Source organism: Ochotona princeps, chromosome 7, assembly GCF_030435755.1.
Source record: "Ochotona princeps isolate mOchPri1 chromosome 7, mOchPri1.hap1, whole genome shotgun sequence".
NCBI classification, from domain to species: Eukaryota; Metazoa; Chordata; class Mammalia; order Lagomorpha; family Ochotonidae; genus Ochotona; species Ochotona princeps.
In genome coordinates this window covers 51,432,364-51,456,854 of record NC_080838.1, presented here as the reverse complement: position 1 = coordinate 51,456,854, position 24,491 = coordinate 51,432,364, and the positions used below count along the sequence as shown (strand labels likewise).

The 24,491-nt window shown below is 38.6% G+C and overlaps 1 protein-coding gene across 1 annotated transcript in view; it reads right to left on the bottom strand.

The window, feature by feature from the left end:
• UNC5C (unc-5 netrin receptor C) overlaps positions 1 to 24,491 on the bottom strand; it is a 347,572-nt gene that overhangs the window by 67,203 nt on the left and 255,878 nt on the right. Inside the window, exons 5-6 of the mRNA XM_004590551.4 lie at positions 7,767 to 7,947; positions 4,518 to 4,685 (exon numbers count right to left, since the gene is read on the bottom strand). Of these exons, the coding sequence (XP_004590608.2) occupies positions 4,518 to 4,685; positions 7,767 to 7,947 (349 nt within the window). The remainder of the gene's footprint in view (positions 1 to 4,517; positions 4,686 to 7,766; positions 7,948 to 24,491) is intronic.

Genomic DNA, 24,491 nt, shown 5'->3' with positions numbered 1-24,491 from the left:
CATAACTGAAGCAGAGATTGAATCAGTGATTAAAGACCTCCCAACAAAGAAAAGCCCAGGCCCAGACGGCTTCACTACAGAATTCTACAAAACATTCCGAACAGAACTAACTCCAATCCTCTACAAACTCTTCAAAACAATAGAAAAGGAAGCAACCCTTCCAAACTCATTCTATGAAGCCAACATTACCTTAATCCCAAAACCGGGCAGAGATCCTACAGAGAAAGAAAACTACAGACCTATCTCTTTGATGAACATTGATGCTAAGATTCTCAACAAAATCCTAGCCAACAGAATTCAAAAACACATCAGACAGATCATTCATCCAGATCAAGTAGGATTCATCCCTGGAATGCAGGGATGGTTCAACATTCGCAAATCCATAAATGTGATACACCACATCCAAAAACTGAAAAACAAGAATCACATGATAGTATCAATAGATGCAGAAAAAGCTTTCGACAAAATCCAGCACAACTTCCTGCTAAAGACCCTAACCAAGGTAGGCATAGATGGAAAAATCCACAACATAATCAAAGCAATATATGAAAAACCCAATGCCAGCATCATACTGAATGGAGAAAAACTGGAACCCTTCCCACTGAGATCTGGAACAAGACAGGGATGTCCGCTTTCTCCGCTGCTATTCAACATAGTTCTAGAGGTACTCGCTGAGGCCATAAGACAAGAAAAAGAAATCAAAGGAATCCAAATGGGAAATGAAGAAGTCAAGCTTTCACTATATGCAGATGACATGATTCTTTATATGGAAGAGCCAAAAGGCTCAACACAGAGACTACTAGAACTTATACGAGAGTTTGGTAGAGTGGCAGGGTACAAAATTAATGAACAAAAATCAACAGCCATAGTGTATGCTAACAGCCCCAAGTTGGAAAAAGATCTAACCAGCAAGATACCATTCAAAGTAACAAAGGAAAGCGTGAAGTATCTGGGAATTAACCTAACCAAAAATGTAGGAGACCTATTCGAGGAAAACTACAAACTACTTAAAAAAGAAATTGAACAAGATCTAGAAAGATGGAGTAACATCCCATGCTCCTGGATAGGTAAAATCAATATCATTAAAATGTCTATACTGCCAAAAGCAATATATACATTCAACGCAATCCCAATCAAATTGCCCAAAACATTCTTCACAGACCTGGAAACAATGATTCAAAGGTTCATCTGGAAACACAAAAAACCACGAATAGCTAGAACCATTCTCAAGAACAGGAAGTTAGCAGGGGGAATCACAGTTCCGGACCTCTGGACATACTATAGGGCAGTGGTTATCAAAACAGCCTGGTACTGGCACAAAAATAGAGAAGAAGATCAATGGAGCAGAATAGAAACACCAGATGGGAACCCACAGAAATACAGCCAAATAATCTTTGACAAAAAGACAAACGACAACCCAGGCAAATGGGAAGGTCTGTTCAATAAATGCTGTTGGGACAACTGGTTGATAGCCTGCAGAAACAAAAAGATAGACCCACATCTCTCACCATATACTAAGATCAAATCCAAATGGATAAAAGATTTAAACCTACATCCAGAAACCTTCAAACTTTTGGAAGAAAATGTTGGAAACACACTGGAACACTTAGGGGTAGGCCCTCACTTCCTAAAAAAGACTCCAAATGCAGTAGAAATCAAGACCAAAATAAACAATTGGGACCTCATCAAACTAAGAAGCTTCTGTACAGCTAGAGAAACAATCAACAAAGTAAAAAGGCAACCCACAGAATGGGAGAAGATCTTTGCACACGACTTAGGTGATAGAGGGCTGATCTCCAGAATATACAAAGAGCTACAAAACAACCAAAATGTCAAAACAAACAAGCCACTCAAGAAATGGGCACGGGAAATGGGCAAACACTTCACAAAGGAACAAACCCAAATGGCAAATAAACATATGAAAAAATGCTCAAGTTCCCTGGCAATAAGGGAAATCCAAATTAAAACATCAATGAGGTACCACCTAACGCCAGTAAGACTGGCCCACATGAATAAAAGCACCAACAACACTTGTTGGCGAGGTTGCGGGGAAAAGGGAACCCTACTCCACTGCTGGTGGGGCTGCAGGCTGGTACAGCCTCTATGGAAATCAGTATGGAGAACATTCAAACAACTCAAATACAACATACCGTATGACCCGGCAATAGCACTCCTAGGAATATATCCAGAACACTTGTTTTATGAGAAACCAACATGCACTCCTATGCTCATAGCAGCACAATCAGTAATTGCAAAGACATGGAAGCAACCAAAATGCCCATCAACAGAGGATTGGATAAGAAAGCTATGGTTCATCTACTCCATGGAATACTACTCAGCTATTAAACAAAACAAAATGCAGTTCTTTGTGGCCAAATGGGCCAAACTGGAAACCATAATGCTAAGGGAAATGAGCCAATCCCAAAAGGTTAAATACCACATGTTTGCCTTAATTTAAGATGACACGATGTTATGTATAACAAGTTATGTTATGAATGTTATATGTTGTGTATAAACCTAAATTGAAATGTCAATGAGGTGGTCACAGAAGGTGGATAAGAAATCGCATTTACTTTTACCATATTGGTTACTCGTTACTATGTCAATTAATTCCATGGTGATGTAAATTTTTGCTGATGGTATGTTGGAGCTTTCAATTGATCGGGATGATAGTCTGCTGGCTCTGTCTTCAGACCAGAGAGTGTATACCTAAGAAGCCGTTGAACTTATCTGGACAATAAGATGCTGGACTCTATGTTTGGTATATGCTTGCAATGGGGGAATCTCAACTGAACTTGAACTGTGGTTATGCAACAAGGTGGAGGAATCCACCATGGTGGGAGGGTTTGGGGAGGGGTGGGGAGAATCCCAGTACCTATGAAACTGTGTCACATAATACAATGTAATTAATGAATTTAAAATAAAATTAAAAAAAAAAAAAAAAAAAAAAAAAAAGAAATTCAGCTTAAAGAAATTATGTAAATAAATTTGTTATTATTTGTAAAGATGCATCCTTTTAGTTGTATCACAGAAATAGGATAAAAGTTGGAATAATGTTTTTCAAAGACATTTAATTTTATTTGAAATGCATAAAAATTATAATTATCCAGGATTAATATAAAACATCTAATATCATACCTGCACAGTGGTAAAACAGTCTACATAATTTGGAAAAATATTTTGGATGATTTAACAGCCAAATCATTGTGTAAATATATACAGTATACACAGAAGTAAAAACATGCTCACATGAAAAACTGATGAAAGTATTAATATTTATATCACACAGAGGTGGCGATACAAGCAACTCACAGCTACCTGTAGTGAGGAATTTGCCTAGAGACTTAGACTGACCCTGTGAACAGAAACACACACACACACACACACACACACAGACTCTTATTTTGAGAGTCAGTTTCTAGACAGATACAAAAGAGTACAAGACAAAATCTGAAATTTCAAGTCTAGTTGAGTGCCTAAATTCATTCCATAAATAAAAGCTCTCAAAGAGTTGAGTGTGGGAGACTGTTGGTTTTGATACGGGGAAATCAACACTTGGGAAAGTAACGTGTCAATTATGTTTTTCTCTCAAGTCATTTCCCTAGCCCATTTCTGAGAAAAGTTCTATTAAAAAGAATGAACGGGAACAAGCTAGATAAAGTAATAAGAAGTAAGGATGTATTAAAAATGAAACTGACAACAAAACAGCTAATTCAACTGGTGAACCAGATGTATACAGCATTTCTAAATAATTTCAACCTAACTTGGGGATAAGTTGTACTGCCAGACACTTTAATGGGTTTTGGCACTGGTAAATATTGGCTTCAATTTAGCTAGGGATAAGATCTGGTAACAATAGGAGACATTACAAAAGGATGCTAAAAAGCAGAGGGATGCAATCTTACATCAGTTATATTACTTCAGTTACACTATAGGTATAACTGAAAATAGCTCAGAAAATAGATGACCAACATGTACAGATAATAAAGAGCTTACTACACTATATTTTCAAAATCCATTATCCCATGTGTCACAAAGCTTTGTCTTCCTTTTAATTCATTCCAAATGTTTTATTTGCTGCTGCCCAGAAACTGACACCACGTATCAAACATTTCAGTCAAAAACATTTTCTAAATTTCAATTCCAATCAAGCTCCATGGTTTTCTAAAGATCAAGGGTTGTTATTCCTACAAATGTGTGGCTTTCAATGCTGTTCAAAATCCCTAGAATTATAGACCCTCTAATCTTGGCTCCAGCAGTTCTGCTGAATAATATAGAGGGATTATGTTCCTGAGTGCTTAATCTCCTCTTTGATACTATTTTGCATATTTGGATAACAAAGTTAAGTACTCTTTTGGAAGCAAACTCTTGATTTCTCAGCAATGTAAACCATGGATGTAGGATGGATTTACATAATGTTTATCACACACTCAGGTCAAGAATAAAGCACTTGTATCTCTAAAACGTGACTCCAGCATGGTAGGAGACGTATGGAAATGGTAGACAGGCCAATTTACCGGGGCATAATGTAGTACAGGCTATTTTCTGCACACTCTGTCCCTCACAGAAGGCACCACCATTGAGTGGTGCTGGGTTGGTGCAGGTCCTTGTACGCTTCTGATACCCTCGTCCACACCGGCTGTTGCACACGGACCACTCTGTCCAGGTAGACCAGCCACCGTTCACTGAAAGCAGAAAAGCAGTAACAGGTGGTTGCCATATATTTGAAGATGCACAAACCACACACAGCACAGCAGCATAAGTCATTTCCCAAAGTGACATACAAAGCATCTAACATTTCAAGGCCACACGAGCCCATGTCTTTCATTTTATGGAGAGTTTCAGTGTACTCACGTTGTTGGAAGAACTAAAAGGAGATATAGATTAAAAGTTGCTTACTGAGATTTGCTCAAAACAATAAAATGAGCTGTTTTCTCATTTCTTTGGCCAACATTCCTTTAAAATAATATAATCCTCTTAAAGTAATGCACTCCTCATCTTAGCAGGTTCCCCAAATCACTTTTGCTAGTTTAGCTCAAGAAATGTGTGTATCTTCATGCCAAAGCTGCAAACCATTCTATCTCTTGCAGGGGAAAGGAATAAAACTATTTAGCCCTCTTAAAAAAAACAAAACCAAAAACAAAAAGCATATGCTTGGTTATATTTCTTTTGCAAATATAAAGCTTGTGTTTCAGCATTGTTTCATGAACTAATGAGTGTAGTGAAGCTGGTTAAAAAATAAAATCTTACAGTGTTGGAATTGTAAATAAATTGGCTATTTGAATTGGCAATCTAATTACATTGATGATAGGGAAACATAGTGTTTTTAAAGGCTTATTACTTTTTGTGATTTTTGCTGGAACTCTTTGTATAAGTTCAAAAAGTAAAAATACTCATTAAATACAAGCGCTCTTCTGTAGACATCTGAGGATTCCAACCTGTGAGCTTTAAACTTGTTTTATGAGGCCATGGAAAGGACAAACAGATGGTTGAGAAGTAGAAAGGAACGTAACCTGCTCAGCTTTACAAATTCCAAATGTCATGGCACTGTCAGCATAGATTGCTTACCAACATACTGGCAAGCTGATATTTGGGTTTTGGGTTATAAGTGATGCTCTGCTATAGTTTTTTTTAAATGAGGGATGAATAATCACAAACTTTCAGAGACAGTAAGTTCTGCTTGAAGATCCTGGGCTTATCCGTTTATTCATTGGGGAAGACAATGGCTCTGAGAATCCAGGTTCAAAAACACAGTTAGTAACAGATGTGGTCCCAGAATGTAAGAGTCTCAACATTCCGTCCAAGGCTGCTATCCTATTTCAAAATGTTGAAATTTCTTGGGTTTGATCTTTCCTAAAAGGCGACTTATGTGTTACATTATGGATATTGAAAGCAGACTGTACACAGGAACAGTTTTACGTGTATATTAAGTATCCACTCTATATATAACCTTCATTAGACATTCATGATTGCTACATCACAGTGATTGTGCCCCATTTCTCCTTTGCATTTCAAATGCTGTTAGTTAAGATGTTCAGGCAGTTTAGAAAAAGATAAAAAGCAGGAAACATTTTATTATGACTTAAGAAAGGCGGTTGCTTATAATTCACCATAGCCATTATCTGGTCTAGAAAATTAAGCCCCAGAATAATGATGGGATAAAAAAAATAATATGCATCTGTCCTTAATTAAAGTGACAGCTTTAAAGCCTCACTATAGTCTTTGGAATAACATGGTGATTTCTCTCCTCATAAGTTCTTCCATCAAAAGCATACATCCACCTGAATGATAATGTAGGAGAAACAAAATCTTAGCTTCTATATTTAAAGAGTTTTTTTTTATCCTAGACTTGAAAATTTAGTTGTCTTTAGACAGAGCAATTGCGGAGAAAGATACAAATGTATTGCGCACAAGTTATACACCGCATGGGCACTTTCATAAAGTGAAATCAGTCTGTTAGCGTGTACTACACACATACTGATTTGGACCCAGAGCAGTAACTGTGTGTAAGTTACCAAATTCTGTGGTGAGGCTGCAGCAAGGTGTTATTTCCGTAAAATTTAGAGGGTTTTTTTGGGGGGTGGGTGGGCAGAGGGGCTTCAACTTCCAGTCCTGAGATGCTACTTTCCATCTAGTCCAGGGCAGTCATGGTTCACATGGGGATTTCAGCTCCTGTTTGGAAGGAGCAGAAGGGAAGTCCAAGGGATTTCTCACACTTGCTGTTTGGCAAAGGCCTTTAGCTTACAAAGAGTCAATGTGCCAAGAGGCATATTGAGGAGTGTTAGATTCTCAAATCCTTCAGTATTGCTGGCAGTAAGTAAATTTCATGATGAGATCATCTTTGTTTCTTCTTCATCATCAAGCAGACACCAAGGCCCTTGAGTGTCATTTCACACTGAAGCAGGGACAGTGGTGTGAAAAGATCTGGGCATACCATGTAAGAGGTGACAGAACCTCAAAATCCTCCCCAGGGTTGCTTTGTTTCCCCTGGGACAAGAGATCATCCATCCACCAAGGACCTACTGTGTGTCTAATATTGTGAGAAATAATCACACACACACAAGGCTCTGGGTTCACAGAGGAGCTTAAAGCTTAACTGGGAAGATGAAACTACTTGTGAAAGGACCAGCGACCGGAGGAGTGATAAATTGCTCAGGGAGATAAAAATACATATGTCACATCAAAACTGAGTGTGAACTTGTTTATTAACACTCGAGGAGAAATGATGGCCTAGAGAGGGAATATCTTGGAAAGGGAAGAGGCTAGTTACAAATAGTCACTATCCTGGACTTTGTTGCTTTCCTAGGTGAGGTCCATGTGGCCATGGCATCCGCATTCTCCCTTTGCATCCCTCTCATGAAGGGACTCAGCAGGTTTTAGGAAGTTCAAGTCACTCTGACATGGCTGAAGAATAGGTTGGCTCCAACTTTTCAGATGTCTTACAATCACTAGCCTGTGCCTTGCCCACAGAAACATCAGCAGGCCGACTGGGTATGTTTATCCACAGAACTTGAGTTGAGATCTTAGTGCTGTAGTTTACAGAGAACGGAGGCCTTAGAGGTTCCTGGGGACTCTCAAGGAAGCTGATGATCAACATCTGGGAATTTTCAAGCTAATGTTTGCTTATCAGGGTACCAGGGAAGCAGTGAATCCTCCCTGTTGGTGTGAGGGCCTGGGAAGAATAGCAAAGGACCTTGAAAACACCTGCACATAGGTGGTACTGCAGTTGGATGAGAACTGGATGGAGAACCGAGAAACTCACTCACCATAGACTATGACAGTGGCGGTTGTGCTTTTTCTCTTGGCCACGATGTTTTTGGCAACACAGGTGTAATTCGCAGTGTCCGAGAGGCGGGCCTGCTTAATGATGAGATTGTGATCAATGGTGATGTAAAAGTTCCGATCTTCAACGGGATCAATTATGTCTTCATTCTTCAACCACTCAACCTACAGGTGCGTAAGAAAATCTGGTAAATCCTAGGTGTCGAGTCCTGGAAGGCTGTTTGCCCCAAATCATGTTTTGTGACATCAATAATATTGTTCCATGCTATGAACTCCTGCAGACTGGGATCAAGTAACTTTCTGAGGTCATGTTAAGTATCACTCACCTGCCAAACCTGCTGATTCTGTTTTATACTACATTATTTTCAAATGTCAATGAACCAACTGGGAATACAGTGTTCAAATTGTTTTCACTATGCCCTGCAGGCAGGCACGGTGTATATGCACTGCCAAATTCAGAACCCAATCAAAAATAATGGGCTAAGCATTTCAAACTCAAGCTTTTTGCTATTTGATTCGTTTACTCTTGGCAACTTACCTGCTGCTTTTCAGAAACGGAATATAAGGACTATTAAAAATGCTCAACGGGCATTTTAAATATCATGTCACTCTAATAAACCAACATTTGGACGATTTATGTGTAGATTCATTGCAACATATGGATTAAATTTCCCTTAAATACACTGATTGTAAAATTAAGCAGAGTACATTTAGAAAAAAAAAAACATTTGGAAAAAACAAACAAACAAAAAAAAACAAAAACCCAAAACTGTCTCCATTGACTCTCAAGAAAATCTGAAGTGTTGTTAAGTTAGACCGAATTTACTCCTTTTGTGTTTCTTTAGCACTTCAATCTTGGGCTGGTAGTTTGGTTTTGGAGAAACTGACCAAGACCTGAGTGTTCAGACCCTTCGAATTATTATTTTTCTGTGCAAACAGCATCAGTTTAACAAGAAATATCATCAGCCTTGCTGTGTAAAAGGAGAGAAACACATCTGCAGACACTGTCCTTGTGAAGGATAAAATATTTCTTACTCTGACAAGATTTACTTATGGATTTTTGTATTTATGTACGTATGTATGTATTTATAATGCACATATTTTTCCACAAAGTAAAATAACATTGATATGTGTCATAAAATTTCCTTTCACATTAGGGTAGATGTGGATACTGGTAATTTTTAGTTGTTAGAACTCATTTGAAGTGCTTCTCCAGGAGCATAAGATGTCTAGAAATTAATCTCTAAATCTGCCAGTAGGCTGGCCACCACACAGCTCCCAGTTACATTGAATGTAGGGAATTTCCAATAATGTACCTCTAATCCTTGGAACAGAGACAACATTGAAAAGCAAAAACAAAAAGCCTGCAACAGCCCTAAAATGCAGAAATATAGGAGTATGTAGAGCTCAGCATGTATTGGAACTGATGTAAATTTTGAGTTAATCAAAGCTTTTTTGTATTTACACCAACTGATGTGAGAAAAGGGATGAAACCCATATAAAGCAGGGAATATCTTATATCAGAAAGAATTTACCCATTATTTACTTATCTGAAAGGCAGAATTACAGAAAGAGAGAGAGGTAGAGACACACAAAGACATCTTCAGCTTGTTGGTTCACTTCCCAAATGGCTACAATGGTGGAGCTGGGCTGTCCTGAAGCCAGGTGCCAGGAGCTGCTTCCAGGTCTCTTATGACTGTTGCTTTCCCAAGCCATTAGCATAGAGCCATATTGGAAATGGAGCATCCAGGACTACAACTGGCAGCCATATGGATACTGGTACTTCACGTGGTGGCTTCACCAGCTAATGCCACAGTACCAGCCCATGAAAGTGAATTTTAAAGTATGCATTTTGTTTTAAAATACAGACTGCACATTTAGTCATGGGAATTCTTGTTTATATCTTGATAAACTTACACATGGACTCTAACAGAATATGGAAAACAGAATTAAAAGGCGATATTTAGGAACTATCTCTGTGGCTCAGTTGGCCAACTCTCTACATTCAAACTCCAGCATCCATATGGGTGGCAGTTTGTATCTTGTTTGCTCAACTTTCAATTTAGTTCCCTGTTTGTGGCTTGGTAAGGCAGCAGAGGATAGTCCAAATCCTTGGGATCCCGCACCATGTAGGAGACTCAGAAGCCATCATTTTGGGAGTGAACCTATCAGTGGAAGCAAGGTCTTTCTGTCTCTCCTCCTCTCTGTAAAAATATGCCTTTCCAACAAAAAAGTAATTTTTTTTTAAACAGTGATACCTATTTTGGTGTCCTAAATTTTTATACCTTATCCTCTCACATTATCCCATCCAGCTTTCTCGAGCACAAATTCCAATGCCTAAATGTATTGTTCGTCTTTACATCATTTCCTCACGTCCCTCATCTTTCTTGCAACCCGACACACACCTTCCCACTACTCTCCTGCACTATCTCTATTTTCTTGATGTGGAACGTCTATGCTTAAATTCATAACAGAACACAACTTGTTGGACTCATCTTAAATTCAAGATAACAGAACACAAGTGGGTGCTTCATTCTGTCAAGAAGCTCTACTGTATTTTCATCGTCTGCTCACTCTCCTACTCTCCTAGACAACTCTTTCACACTTTCTCCTTAAACACTGCCACCTCCTCTATCTTCACTTTCGGTTGATGACCACAGTTTTGTTGCAAGGATAAGTGACTCCTGAGAGATCTCCCAAAGCTCCCACTATGCCTCTATCAGCCCCATCCTGGACCCTTTCACTTGTCCTTGGGGGATCATATCACACTCATCTGATTTGCACTCTGAGCCCATCCCACGCTCCAGCTCAAGGACACACTTTGCTCATTTCCCCTCTCTCCGCTATCTGAAACACTTCTATCAGCAAGCAGACATACTCTTATTTTTCACAACAGAAACCTCCACTCCTTTCTGTCTATTCACCCACACATTTCTCTGCTCCAGTTCCAAATTTTCTTGACATGTATGCTTACACTCATTGTCTTCAATTCCTTTCTTCTTCATCTCGGCAGAATGCATCCTCATCTCTACTCACTTCTGTCACTTCACCACCACTGTTCTTGTTAGTCATCAGTCATTTTTTAAAAGATCTGTTTATTTTTATTGCAAAGTCAGATATACAGAGAAGAGAGACAGAGAGCAAGATCTTTCGTCTGATGAGTCACTCCCCAAGCGGCCGCAATAGCCGATGCTGAGCCAATCCGAAGCCAGGAGCCAGGAGCTTCCTAGCTGTCTCCCATGTGGGTGCAGGGTCCCAAGGCTTTGGGCTGTCCTCAACTGCTTTCCCAGGCCACAAGCAGGGAGCTGGATGGGAAGCAGGGTGCTGGGATTAGAACCGACACCCATATGGCATCCTGGTGCATTCAAGGAGAGACTTTAGCTGCTAAGCCACTCTGCCGGGTCTAGTCATCAGCCATTTTGTTAAATCTGTTCCTGCAGGTTTAGTGCTGATTAGACTGGACTCATCAGTACTGTCTGACCCAGCTGTTTCCTTCCTGCTGCTCATGGTACACCTTTGGGTTTGGTTCAAGCTCACTGTACTCCCAGAGCTTCTATGTGCTAGTATTTCTGCTCCCAGGGCTAGCTCCTTAGACCTCTTTTTAATTTTCTATCCACATGGTGAGCTCATCCGGTTTCACAAGATGACTCCTAAATTCATATCTTGCCCAGACCCCACCCTTGAACTCTAGACTCATATATCCAACTGATTTCGTGCGACACCACTCAGTTGTCTCATAATGACCTCCCACACTGCCTTTCTAATCGTGATCTTCCTGCTGCCTCAGCCGGCTCAGTATTGCCAACTCCAGCCTTCCAGTTAGTTAGACAAAAAGTGCAGAATGCACATTCCCTCACCCGCCCCCTCTTCCTGCCCATTTGGTGTTACAGCAGCACATTAAGGTTTGCCCACTTCTCCCAGCCTCATCGCGATGCCCTTCATCGAGTCCTATCACTTTTCTTCTGGTTTGCAGCAACAACTTCTTGTTTTATGCTTATCCCTCCTGGCTAGCAAGCCTATTTCTAATGCAGTAGTCAGCATGATTCATGAGTCTTCAATCAGAATATCACATCACATCTCAGACCATCTAATATCTCTTTATTTCACTTTTGAAACTGAACTAACAAGCACCAACTTGCATTGCAAAGACCCTGGATCTGAGTTCGCTCTCTTCCTTTAGTTTCTTTGTCCTTTCCTCATTTCTTATCATATTTGCCACTTTCTGGTCTTTCTGTCTCGCAGGGGATGCTCTTGCCTTGAAGAGTGGAATTTCCTGGTGCAAACGCAAGGAATAATGTTTCCTATGAACGTACATCCTTTCCTCCCTTCCCTCCTTTCTATCTTTCTGAAATGTCACCTGCATGAGATATTTTGTGATCAGCTATTAAAACTGAAATCTCTCAATCCCAATGTATCATCTTCCATGTTGTTATTTTTTCCACAATCTCATATATTCGATATTTCATTTCATTTTATTATTTATTGGTTGTATTTCTCAACAAAAAGTAAGCTCTAGTATTTTCCAGTCTCACCTTTATAATGATTGCTGTCTTCTCAGGGCTTAGAATTGGCAGCTAGTCGGTGCTTCATTAATATTGGCAGAATGTACGACCAAAATGTGGTCAAATTTGCTTTGTATATTTTTAGGCATCCATAAAGCTGGTACATTGGAGTAGGTGCTGGTCCAAAGGGTTAAGGCACCGCTTGAAATGTCTGCATTGCATTTTGTAGCACCTGGGTTTGGGACTTGGCTTATCTCCTGTTTCCAACTTCTTGCTAATATGCACCCTAGGAGGTAGCAGGTGATGGCTCAACTAGTTGGACCCGTGCCACTTGTATCGGTGACTGGGATGGAGATCTGGACCCTTGGCTTTGAAATGATCCAGTACTATCAACGAATAGAACAATCTTTCTCTCTTTTAATTCTCTGCCCTTAAATTTAAACAAAAAATAAGACACAAACTGAAATCCTGACGACTTTTGCTTTTGTTAGATCAGCTTTATTTTAGCATTAATAACTGAACATGAATATTGACAAAAAGAATATTTGCAGACTAGTGTGGCTCAAACATTATTTTTTTTTTTTGTTAAATCAGTTTGGCTGAGATAAGGAATGATAAGGCAAGAAGAAAACATAGAAGATGTAAGATGGAAAAAACAATGTGAGAGAATAAGTGTGTATACCATGCAAAAATGGTCTGAATCAGCAAGAAAAAACAATATAAGAGACATAACACACACTTAAAAATATCCTTTGTGGGGCCCAGCATAGTAACCTAGTGGCTAAAGTCCTTGCCTTGCATGCTACGGGATCCTACACGGGTGCTGGTTCTAATCCCTGTGGCCCCATTTCCTATATGGCTCCCTGTCTGTGGCATGGGAATGCAGTCGAGGAGGGCCCAAAGCCTTGGGACCCTGCACCCACTGGGAGACTGAGAAGAGGCTCTGGACTCCTGGCTTTGGATTGGTGCAGCTCTGGTCATTGTGGTTGCTTGGGAGTGAATCAACAGGCAGAAGATCTTCCTCTCTGTCTCTCCTCCTCTCTGATTATCAGACTTGCCAATGAAAATAAAATAAATCTTTAAAAAAAATATCCTTTAGGGTGGATGTTTAGTTTGGTGGTTAGGATACTTGGGTCCCACATCAGCGTACTAAGGCTTGATTCCTGGTTTTGAATTCTGATTTCACTACCCTGCTGATGTACATTGGGGAGGCAGCAGACAGCTCCAGTGGTTGTATGATTGCCTCCAGTGTGGGAAACATGGTTCAAACTCCAAGCTCTTGGATTCAACTGGGTTTATTCCTGGTCATTATAGATATTTAAAGAGTGAATTTGTGGATGGTACTCTTTTTTTCTGATCCTACCCCTCTTTTCCTGTCAAATTAAACACGAAGATGTAAAAATTTATGTCCTTTCCATACAGTGTTTTCAGGACACATACTACTAGAAAATACAATTCTCTTCCATTTGAATTAATCCCCCAATGATTCTCCTTATATTTACTATATATAGAATCTGAGAAACGTAGGATGTTTTATTGTGCTAAATTTTATTGCATTGAACCGCAAATAAATAATCATATTACTGCAATGATATTTATTTGTGAACTGATGATCTTGGTTAATCAGGAGTTGATACTCTAGATTGGTTTTACAGTTGTTTTGTATTTTTAGTGCTTTCTCTTGATTTCATCCTCTGGCTGGTCTTTTACCCACAATGTCCATTTAGCAAGATTTATACAAGAGAAAAATCTTTCTGGGTTAGGAGTTATTTTTAGATATATATAAAACATTCAAGAAGAGAGAAAAATAGGTGGAAGTTCAGAAAACAATAAAAGGCTTCAACCATTAACCATGACTTGTTGTCATGGCTGCAGTGTTGCAAAGTGCTGCTCAAATTGCACTGTCCTTGTGGCTTAGGAACTGTAGTCTTTTCAAGAATTTAGAGCATATTTGGTGAAATGTCCCCAAGCCTTTATAAATGTATGGGGTTTTATTAACAGGTTATGAAAATAGTCATAAGGTCAGATTAGGATGCTCTATTTGTATATTTGGTTGATATGTGGATGTTGAGTGATCCCACTGTGTGGTCTCATCTTGGAGTTCTGCCTAGAAGTGCTGTTTGTAGTTTCTAAACTTTGCCATTCAGCAGGTTGAAGTTTTCACTTGTCTTGGTCAAGTTTCTAACCTGCTGCATACCTCAGGGTCCTCATTTATAAAATGAGGATAATTTTAGAGCCATTTATAGGATTTTTAAGGATTAAATGAGTTATATATGAAATACTTTTATTGCCTGGTATAGAGGGAACATGTAGGATATATTAGAGATGAGACAAAGCTCAAATAACTTGAACATTAAAAGATAAATGGTGTTAATCCAAAAAACTACAAGAGTATTTTAACATCTGAATTCCTTTAGTTTTCCCTGATATTTCTATCAGAGTCAACTCACCTTTGGATTATAACTGTAAGATTGCATTAAAAGTATTAGAGTAATTTACTCTAAATAAATATTATTTTCTAATTCTTTTGAGCTAAAGAAATCACCACACTACATCAAATTTTAAAAAATGAGATTTTTTAAATCAATGGTAATTTAGCAAAATTCGACTGAGAAATATTTACTATTGTCTTTGCTAATATGATAGAAATGATAGGCAATATATTACTATTATTTTCACATAGAGTAAAAAGCATAAAACGGATTTTAATGAAATCATTTCAAACTTAACAATTTCTAATTTCATCTTTAAGAATGTTCAGTGTCACCAGTACACATTTACTTCAGAGTCAACACAAGGACTTCTAATTTTGCAGTATCAGAAAAGCCTCACTGGCTTCAACATTGCATTACAAACTTTTAGTTTTGACTTGAGATGTATTTAAGAAGGACTAGATTGTAATTCTATTCCTGGGAAGTTTTCTTCACAAGAAAATGACCTATAGAAATAATATAAAGTAAGCCATAGATTATTGAAAGGAAGTTGTATAAATGAACATGGGAAGCTCTCTTGGTTTTAGGTATACAGGTGTTTGAACGTCCAAAGATTTCAAACTTAATTCACATAGATTTCAAAGCTAGGATCAAAGATCTGGCAGTATGCACAGATTCCTTAAGGAAATGCAAACAAAATTATTTTTAAGTCAATCAGTGCTTTCATCTAAAAATTGTATTTCTTCCTCAATACCACGTCCCAGGCACAGGTCTTCCAGATAATAAAAAAATCATCTCTTGCAGTGAAATTTTTACCATTGTACATTGAACAAGTGCTCCAAAGCACCAGACGGGGAAATATTGGGAATACCAAAGCAAGAGTTATAAAAATAATGAATTGGGTAGTGAGTCTGTTTGTACATCAACTAGTTCACACATTTGCTTTCAAGAAAAGTGGAGGAAGACCTAACAGGCCAGTTGATAGATCATGCAAATACATTCTTTTTTTTTTTTTAAAGATTTATTTATTTTATCACAAAGTCAGATATATAGAGAGGAGGAGAGACAGAGAAGAAGATCTTCCGTCCGATGATTCACTCCCCAGGTGAGGTGCAACGGCCAGTGCTGCGACAATCCGAAGCCGGGAACCTGGAACCTCTTCCTCGTCTCCCACGCGGGTGCAGTGTCCCAATGCATTGGGCCATCCTCGACTGTTTTCCCAGGCTACAAGCAGGGAGCTAGATGGGAAGTGGAGCTGCCGGGATTAGAACCGGCGCCCATATGGGATCCTGGGGCTTTTAAGGCGAGGACTTTAGCCGCTAGGCCACGTTGGGCCCAATGCAAATATATTCTAACAATGGGTCACTAGGTAATTTCTGAGCTATACCTTGGAATCTGTGCAAACAGTTGAAGGACATAGTTATAATACAACTACATGTATAATTATTTACTTAGATATAACAAAAACATTCTTAGTATTTGCATACACAAAAACATTCTTAGTATTTGCATTTATATGTGACATAAATCAAGCTAATTTTATCCTGTCTTATTTCAACAGTAATAATAGTCACACATGAGAAAGTAAATTATTAGGGGAAAATGGTCACTCTATTTCTCCTGCAGAAAATGTATTCCCAATAAAAATTAAGCCTTTATGCTAAATCATTACTTTTCAAAACTGCTTAACTTGTTGTTCATTTGAGTTCTTTAGACAAATTATGTAATAATCATAAATATACATCGCTTAAATTCTGATGGTCATAGGAAATAAAATTTATGTTCATATCTTCAATTTAGAAAGTATGATATGTCTATCATGATAGTTAAAGTTTATTGTATTAACATAAAAATCTATGGAGAAGTGGAATAGAAATACAAGTTACAATAGAAAAGAACTAGTATAATTGTGGGTGAGAAATCATTTTGGTTTATCTCAGCTACTCGGGTCTTCTAACATTTTTAATGGTAAACATTTATAATGTATCTGAATGCAGCATTTTTGCTTACTTTTTGCAATACAATTTTTAGATACTAACTTACAAATGTGCAGTGGGATATGTATTTTTAATGTCCATTAGGGATATGCTAGCAATAAATTTCAAGAACATTGTAGTAAGGCCTGGGAGAACTGTAGTTCTTTCACCAAGCAGGGCGCTCTACCTGACAAGAATGAGGAAGCTGAGAACTGGCGAGAACAAAGAACGGGACAGTAGCAGGACTGGACATTGGACATCAAGGAATTAGAACGCCTCATATTTCTGCAAAATTTTTCTGGAGCTAATGTCATCACACCTTTTCAGAAGGCAAAGCAGATCCTGTTAGACATTTGAATGCCAATCATGAGCCCCAGTGTTAGGACCCGGATGTGCCATGCACTAACTCTACCACCTTGAGTAAGTCATAAGATGTCATTAAAGTTTTCTTTTTCCATGTGTCCAAGCTCAAAATAATTTCGCTACTTAGCTCACTCCCTTGTAAGATTTTTGTTAATTATGAAATACATAATCAATGTGAAAACACTGCTAATGATAACCTCATGACTTTAAACTGAAAGCATAAGGTAATTCCTCCACTAGGGACATGAGTTGTGTCATGTTACACAGTCACCTGCGATCCTGGCATCTCCTACCAGAGCACCAGGTCGAGTCCCAGTTGCTCCACTTCTGAATCAGTTCTCTGCTAAAGCATCTGGGAAAGCTGCAGAAGATGGGCCAAGTACTTGGGCACCTGCCACCCACAAGGGTGATCCACGTGTCTCTGGGTTCTTGCCGTTTTGGCAATTTAGGAGTGAATCAGTAGAGGGAACATAGATTAAGTTATTTACCTATGTATCTATGTATTTATCTATCTATCTATCCACTTATCATCTCTTTATCTCTGTTTCTTTCCTTCTCTCTGTCTTTGCAAATAATATGTCTTTAAAAGTGATGATTTTGGGCCTGGCACAATAGCCTACTGGCTAAAGTCCTTGCCTTGCATGTGCTGGGATCCCATATGGGCGCTGGTTTGTATCCCACCTGTTCTACTTCCCATCCAGCTGCCTGTGGCCCGAGAAAGCAGTTGAGGATGGCGCAAAGCCTTGGGACCTGCACCTGAAAGGGTGCCCCAGAAGAAGCTGCTTGCTCCTGGCTTCAGACCAGCTCAGCTCACGCCGTTGTGGCCACTTGGGTAGTAACCAGGGGATGAATGATTTTTCTGTCTCCCTTTCTCGCTGTAAATCTGACTTTCCAATAAAAAGAGAATCTTTAAAAATAGTAATAATTATTTCACTACAGAGGAAATAATTCATTCTCAATCTTATGTTGATATATACTAATAAGTTACCAGTGAAGGTGAAAATTTAGAATATATGATGAAATATCTAGTACAAAATGAAAATATATTTTAGCATATTTTTAATGTGCACATTTATTTCCTAAATATATCCCAATAAATTCTGTCCTGAAGATACTAGTTATACATACTCATACAGTATCGTTTACCATGCAAAATGTAACTGGATATCCTATGGTTATTTTCGTAGACAATATTTTCAGTGGCAAGGAGCAACGTTTACAGTGTGAGGCCTTGCCCAACATCCAACCAAAATAAGGCCACCCTACTCTAGTTGAACAGTATTTGCACAGAGGAAAGAAAATTTGTCCACCTGGAGGAGATCAGCTTGTAGGTTTAGAAACCACTTCCAAGACCATTCCCAACTTTAAAAATCCAGTAGCTTGCAGCCAGAAGCTACACTCTCATGTGACTTCCTACACTCCCACTCTTCCATGATCCCAGAGTACTCAGTATTTCCATGATTTTTCTTAAAGTGAATCAATGATGTATACCTCTGTCTTTTTAAACAGGGCAAATAGGCAGAAGGGTAAAACTGCTTCAGAAATGCTTCCTGTCTTTTGACTCTCAAGTAAGCCACAGTAGCCACACATCTACTCCTTTGTAAATATTAGCCAACAGCAGAATCATCGTGCCCACCCTCCTCAGCTGTGTGTCCACCTCCTCTTTCCCTCTCTGGGTAAACTGCCTAAAGAGTTGATTAATCACAGTCTCCATCAATCCACTTTCCTGTTTACGTTCCCGGATTCACATTCACTACCTCAACTTGACTTTCACAGGTGACAGGGAATCTTCCTGACTGCCAATCCAAAAGTCTCTCTATAACAAGTAATTCCACTGTCCCTCTGCACACCTTCTGGTATCTTCTTGACATTTGATTTTTAGCTCTTAGCATCTTATGTCCTTCTCAGGGGCTTCCCTACAATTTTGTTCCCTTTAATGTTCATACCAATGATTCTTGACCTTGACTGTGTATCAGGAGTGATCTGAGGAGCTTCTAATATCCCTACAGGTCTTGTGACTTCGCCTGCAGTATAGTGAGCTCATTTGATTGATAAAGGGCCAAATCATTAGTGGTTTCAAAACAAATCATCTTTTTTTTTTTCTTAAATAGTGGAATCATTAATGGATCCTGAAGTTGTTTCTCTTTTACATTCTAAAAATAGAAATTCTGAGAGTGTAAAACAAAGAGATTGAAGGTACCCATAAACCCATTTCTACTATTAATATACCATACTAGTATTTTTTTTTTACAATTATTGAATAACATTCTGCTTCCCTTATTTGGTTGATCAATGAATGACTCTCCCCAAAAGACAATATTTGTCTGGAAATTATCTGATAAGCTTACAAAATTGATCAGATAAAATCTCACATATGAGGTGTGCCAGGTTCATGGATCAAATTTCAAAAGTACACAGTCAATAAAACTCTATTCTTATAAGGAACCAAAAGGGTTCTCAAGTGCATCAGGCTTCTGGGGCTCAGCTCTTCCACTAATTGAGTTTGCAGCCTTGTGTGGACTGCAAGCTCACAGATCATAATCTTTCCATATAATGGGAAGAAGAGAGCTGCTCCTGGCATTGTCAGAGGATTAACTGAGCTACGGAAGGTAACTCACCTGGACTAGGAGCTAGTCAACCTTCCTATTTAAATGCCACTTCCGTGGTACAAAATTTACTACAAAGGGAGCCATATTTGCATAAATATGTTTTAAATATTGATGATTCTCTGCATGTTTGTCACTGTCTCTATTAAATATTATATATCTTTAAAGTCATAATGTCTATCAGGAAATTAAAAAACCCAAAACATTTAAGAGAAATCTGACTTTCAATTTCCTTCTCCATAGGACTGTAGGTGGTGGTTTATGAGTCTTCGTTCACAAAACTCCTGGTGAGGAAAGTTTGCCTTATTTATAACCTCAATCCTGTCTCCTGCATGCACTCTCAGAAGATATGTCACATTTCCAGCCCTCCCGTAGGAGCACTGCTTTTCACCTCTGGTAGGAGGAGGGTGAAATGCTGAGAAACCCCTCCAGTCGGCAGGGCATTTTGTTCTATTGATGCCTTTTGTCCAGCACACGGTTCTCAAAACACTAACATGATTTTATTAATGGAGATGAGTGAGTCCCAATTTGATTATGAGTTTTAGGACTGGAGCATATTGATCCCATATCGTGTGTTCTCAGAAAATGTGTATAAAACTGCCATCCCTACTTGCGTATGATGTGATTTAAGAAACAACTTTGTTTTATGGCTCCAAGAAGCATGGTTTTATAGTTTCAGTGTTACTGGTGTTTTATAAAAGTCAGAACTATTGGTATAAGCAGTGTAAAGCAAAGAGAAGTTGTGCAGAAAACAAGGAGATCATTTTTTAAAGGTCCATGCATCTGTAACTTCTTTTTAGCAGCTCTTCCAGCGTTCAACAACTCTCATAATTCAAAAGTTCTCTATCACTTTATCCCTACATGCTTTATTCTTTAAACTTAGTTTTGATTTATATCATCAACAAAGACAGAGAGAAATTGGGGATTACTGTTCCCAATGGAGTATAGCTTATAATTAAATACGGGATAAGTTCTAATCCTCAGTTTAATTTTGATTTCCCATACTCATATTCTCACTTTTGTTTGTTCCACTCCATCTCTCTAATTGAACATCATAGCAGTGGGGTTATCTAAGACAGATTCCAAAATTTCAACTAAGTATGCGCTCATATTAATAGTTTATAAGCTGAGGGCCTTATTTGAAAAGACAGCTACGTATCACGTTTTTTTCCAGAACATTTTTTTCATTATTTGCTTTTTACCGTTGCTGAAACTACATATATACTCATGTTTTACTATTAGAAATAAAGGATAGATTTTGGGGGAACAATGAAAATGATCAACAACCACAATTTCTTCCTTGATAGCTCATTGCTCCCAATCCCCTGGGATAAAGGAATGTATCCCCAGATAAGTCATATACTCAAATCTTTCCAGGAATGCCTGAACTAGTATTACTAACCATAAATACTTGCAGATATGTTAAAAGTCTTCTCTGGGCTGTGCTTTTTCTTCTACCTATAGCAAATCTGCATCATAGGTTAAAAACATTACAATCTAACATTTCACTATTTTTATCTGGTCAATGGTTTCCAGCAAAACATTGTGAAACCACAATTATACAGATATTGTAATAGCAAATAATGCCATTGCAAATGATAAAAATACATAGTTGAATATTATAAACCTTAGAATGTTGGAACCATATTTACTAGAGAATATTTTTTTACATTTTAAATTAAACAAATTGCTTGATTTTGGGCACAATTTGTCTATCTGTGCTGATTTCATGTCACTGTTGGCACTTTTTAAATCAACACCAGAATGGCAGTGATGCTCCTATCATGATATAATTTACCCTCTCTAACTCCACCTCTCTTAAGTCCTGTCAAAGTATGAATTTAAACTTCCTCTAAAAGGACAACAGAAACCAAACCAATTTGCCCATAAATCAGAATGGCTGCAAATTTGTTTTGTACAGACACACATGGGCAACAACTATAATTCAATGATGACTTACATATTTACAACATCTTCAATATAAATTCAGCAGGCTGAAAAATTTTCATTTCTTTTAGCATGATTTTTATATCAGTAAAGCTGAATTCTTCGATAGTTTTAAGTACTTCCACCCAAGATATTGATTCTTTGTACAGCCTGGTGCAAGTGAATGGTTTCTGTTTTGCCAATAGGGCAATACAATTTTGGTGTTATGTTAATAAGGCAGCAAAGGCCACTGAAGTTGTTTGCTGTGTTCCTTCAGATGGGGTTGGACACAACCACACTAACAACTCAGTGCTAACAACCCTGTCTTTGGCATCCTTTTCCTGTCAAATCTATCAGCTAGTTAACTGTGTGATTGGATAAGGTATTGTCAAATCATGAATGTCAATAATAAAGAACAAACACCTTGCAATTTTCTTTTCTGTTATACTCCCCTGTGAAAGACAGATGTGTTGTATCTAATTCTTCGCTGATTGCTATCAGGAGAAACATTAACATAATTGGCACATTTGTCCTAATTAACCCAGGGAAACTGCCACATGCCAAGCAACATGAAAAGTGAGTCCAGTATCCGTTAGCTACCAAAATCCACATCTATCAGAAAGATAAAACTCCAACTGGGGTCCATCAAGTTGGCACACTGGGATTGAAAATGACACAGCAGAGCAGAGAAGTTTGTGCCCACCTATGGACATGGAGAAAAAGTCTCAAATTATTGTATTCAGCTACATTAATCAAGCAAATGGGAAAAGCAATTATGGGGCGATTACCAAATGCATACTCAGCCAAGCCAAACTTCTCCAAGGAGCATTAACCAGCAGCTGGGAGTCGGCCAAGTATTACTGACTGCTTTAGCAGTGACAGGTTTGAAGATTTTGTTTATTTTTCTGTTTTAGCCTTGCTCTTTAGACCATTGATGCTTAAACTTGGCTGAATTTTACAACCACCTGGGTGGGGAACTTTAAAAAAGTCTTGACAGTTTGGTTGCACATCATGTCTATTAATCTATCTCTAAGGCGGGACCTAAGCATCAGTACGGTCCGATGATTCCCAGGTTATTCTAACCTGTCTCCATGTGTAACAACCAGTACTGTCCATGGGTTCCACCGATCTCCTCAAAACATAGACTCTTGGAGTGGTCCAGGGTGGGGCCTGAGACTCTGATATTTTATGAAATTCCCAGATTATGTCAATGTAAATAACCCATGCACCACTGTCTGAATAGCAGCTCTTTCACATCTGTGAACCAGAACCACAGCTATTAGCCCTTCTGAAGACTTTCCCAGTGGGTTTGGCTTGAACTCTTAGTACTGTCTCCTAGTGGCTCGCACCAGTAAGAGATGCCCTGCCTTTACCTGTAGGTGTTTCAAATAAGCAAGAAAGTCTTCCACTGGGCAGAATTGTGCTGGATGTTCTCAGGTTAGGAATGAAATCTGCTTTGGTAGGCAGCTTCGCATATTGGGAATAAAATCAGCATTCTTTTATTTTCACATTAACCATTAAGCAATGTATTTTATGCTTCCATAGGTTTCTTAAACTATGGGAATTTTAAAATGCTTTTTGCTTTACCAGTGTTGATCTTCAAGTAAACTGAAATTATACCTTTAGACAATTGTAAAAACATAGCCAAAGGATAAAAAGCAAGTGCGACCTGTATTGGCATTTTGCTCAGTTCTTGCAACTTCTGCAAAGAGAAGGAATTTGCCAAGAAAGAGAATTTGTTTTCAGGCTGGGGAAACACTGCCTTAATTGCACATATGTCTGGCTCATTGCTTTTGAGAGCTAAATGCACACAGACCGTGGTATGAGAATGAATGTTTCTTGAAATCTGTAAAGTTCAGCTGTAAGGCAATTATAATGTGTTGCCAAATGAACTAAGAGCACAAACCACCCCTTCCAATCAATCATCAATCAAATCCAAAATAGGTGTGACTGTACTAAGTGTGCTTTCTAAGGGAACAACATGTCAACAAAATGTCCATGAGAGACAAAAATTTTCCAGGGCGAAAGGACAATACATTGACATTGGGGTGTCCATGGAGATAGTTCCACTCCTTTTGTCTTTATCAACTTATCTTTCAGAATATGGAAATCTCAGTCCTTTGCTCTGATTGATCAATGACAAGTATTCCGGATTCTAGCTATGTCTCATCATCTTAGAAAGTATAGGCTTTTTGCTCTTGATGAGAGCCTTTTTTTTTTTTAGCCACAATGAGGTTATGACAAACAGTGTCCTGTAGGCATACAATCACTGAAAGGAATTCCAAGGCTAGAGAATTTACCAAAGAAACTAGATACAATTTTTTTTTTAAATAAATAAGGGTCTTCAAAATAAAAGCTCGTCCTGCCCTGTGGTTGTAAGCACAGGCTGGGGCTTTGCTCTTTGCCTGTTTACTGAAGCATCCCTGACTTGGAGACTGGACTGGAGAGAGCTGAGGTCTGCTGACCCCTGATTACCAGTTAACTAAGAACAAATCATTCTAGTGGGTCTGCTGATCCTTTGCAGGGAGGATTTATTGTTTCCTTAAAAAAACAAATGTTTTCTACATTTTTTTCTCATAAACTAAATTCACAGACTTCTACTCTCAGTGAAGCAAAATGCATCCTTTTCCCCATCTCTTCCATTTCCATCCTAGAATGAGCACCATCTTTTTATTTGGCTCACAGGAAGGCTCCCTGGACTTCAGCTATTACACTTCTAAAGTTTATTTCCCAGGCAGCAGCCAAAATGGTCTGATAATCCCTTACTAAAAACCTTCGATGATTTCTTCTGGGTTTGGAAACATTTGCGAGTCCCTGGTAGGGATGGCCAGTGTCTGACCCTCCCCCCACTTCCGTCACACACAGACACACATATCTCAGAGAGGGTCAGCTTGTACTCCTCAA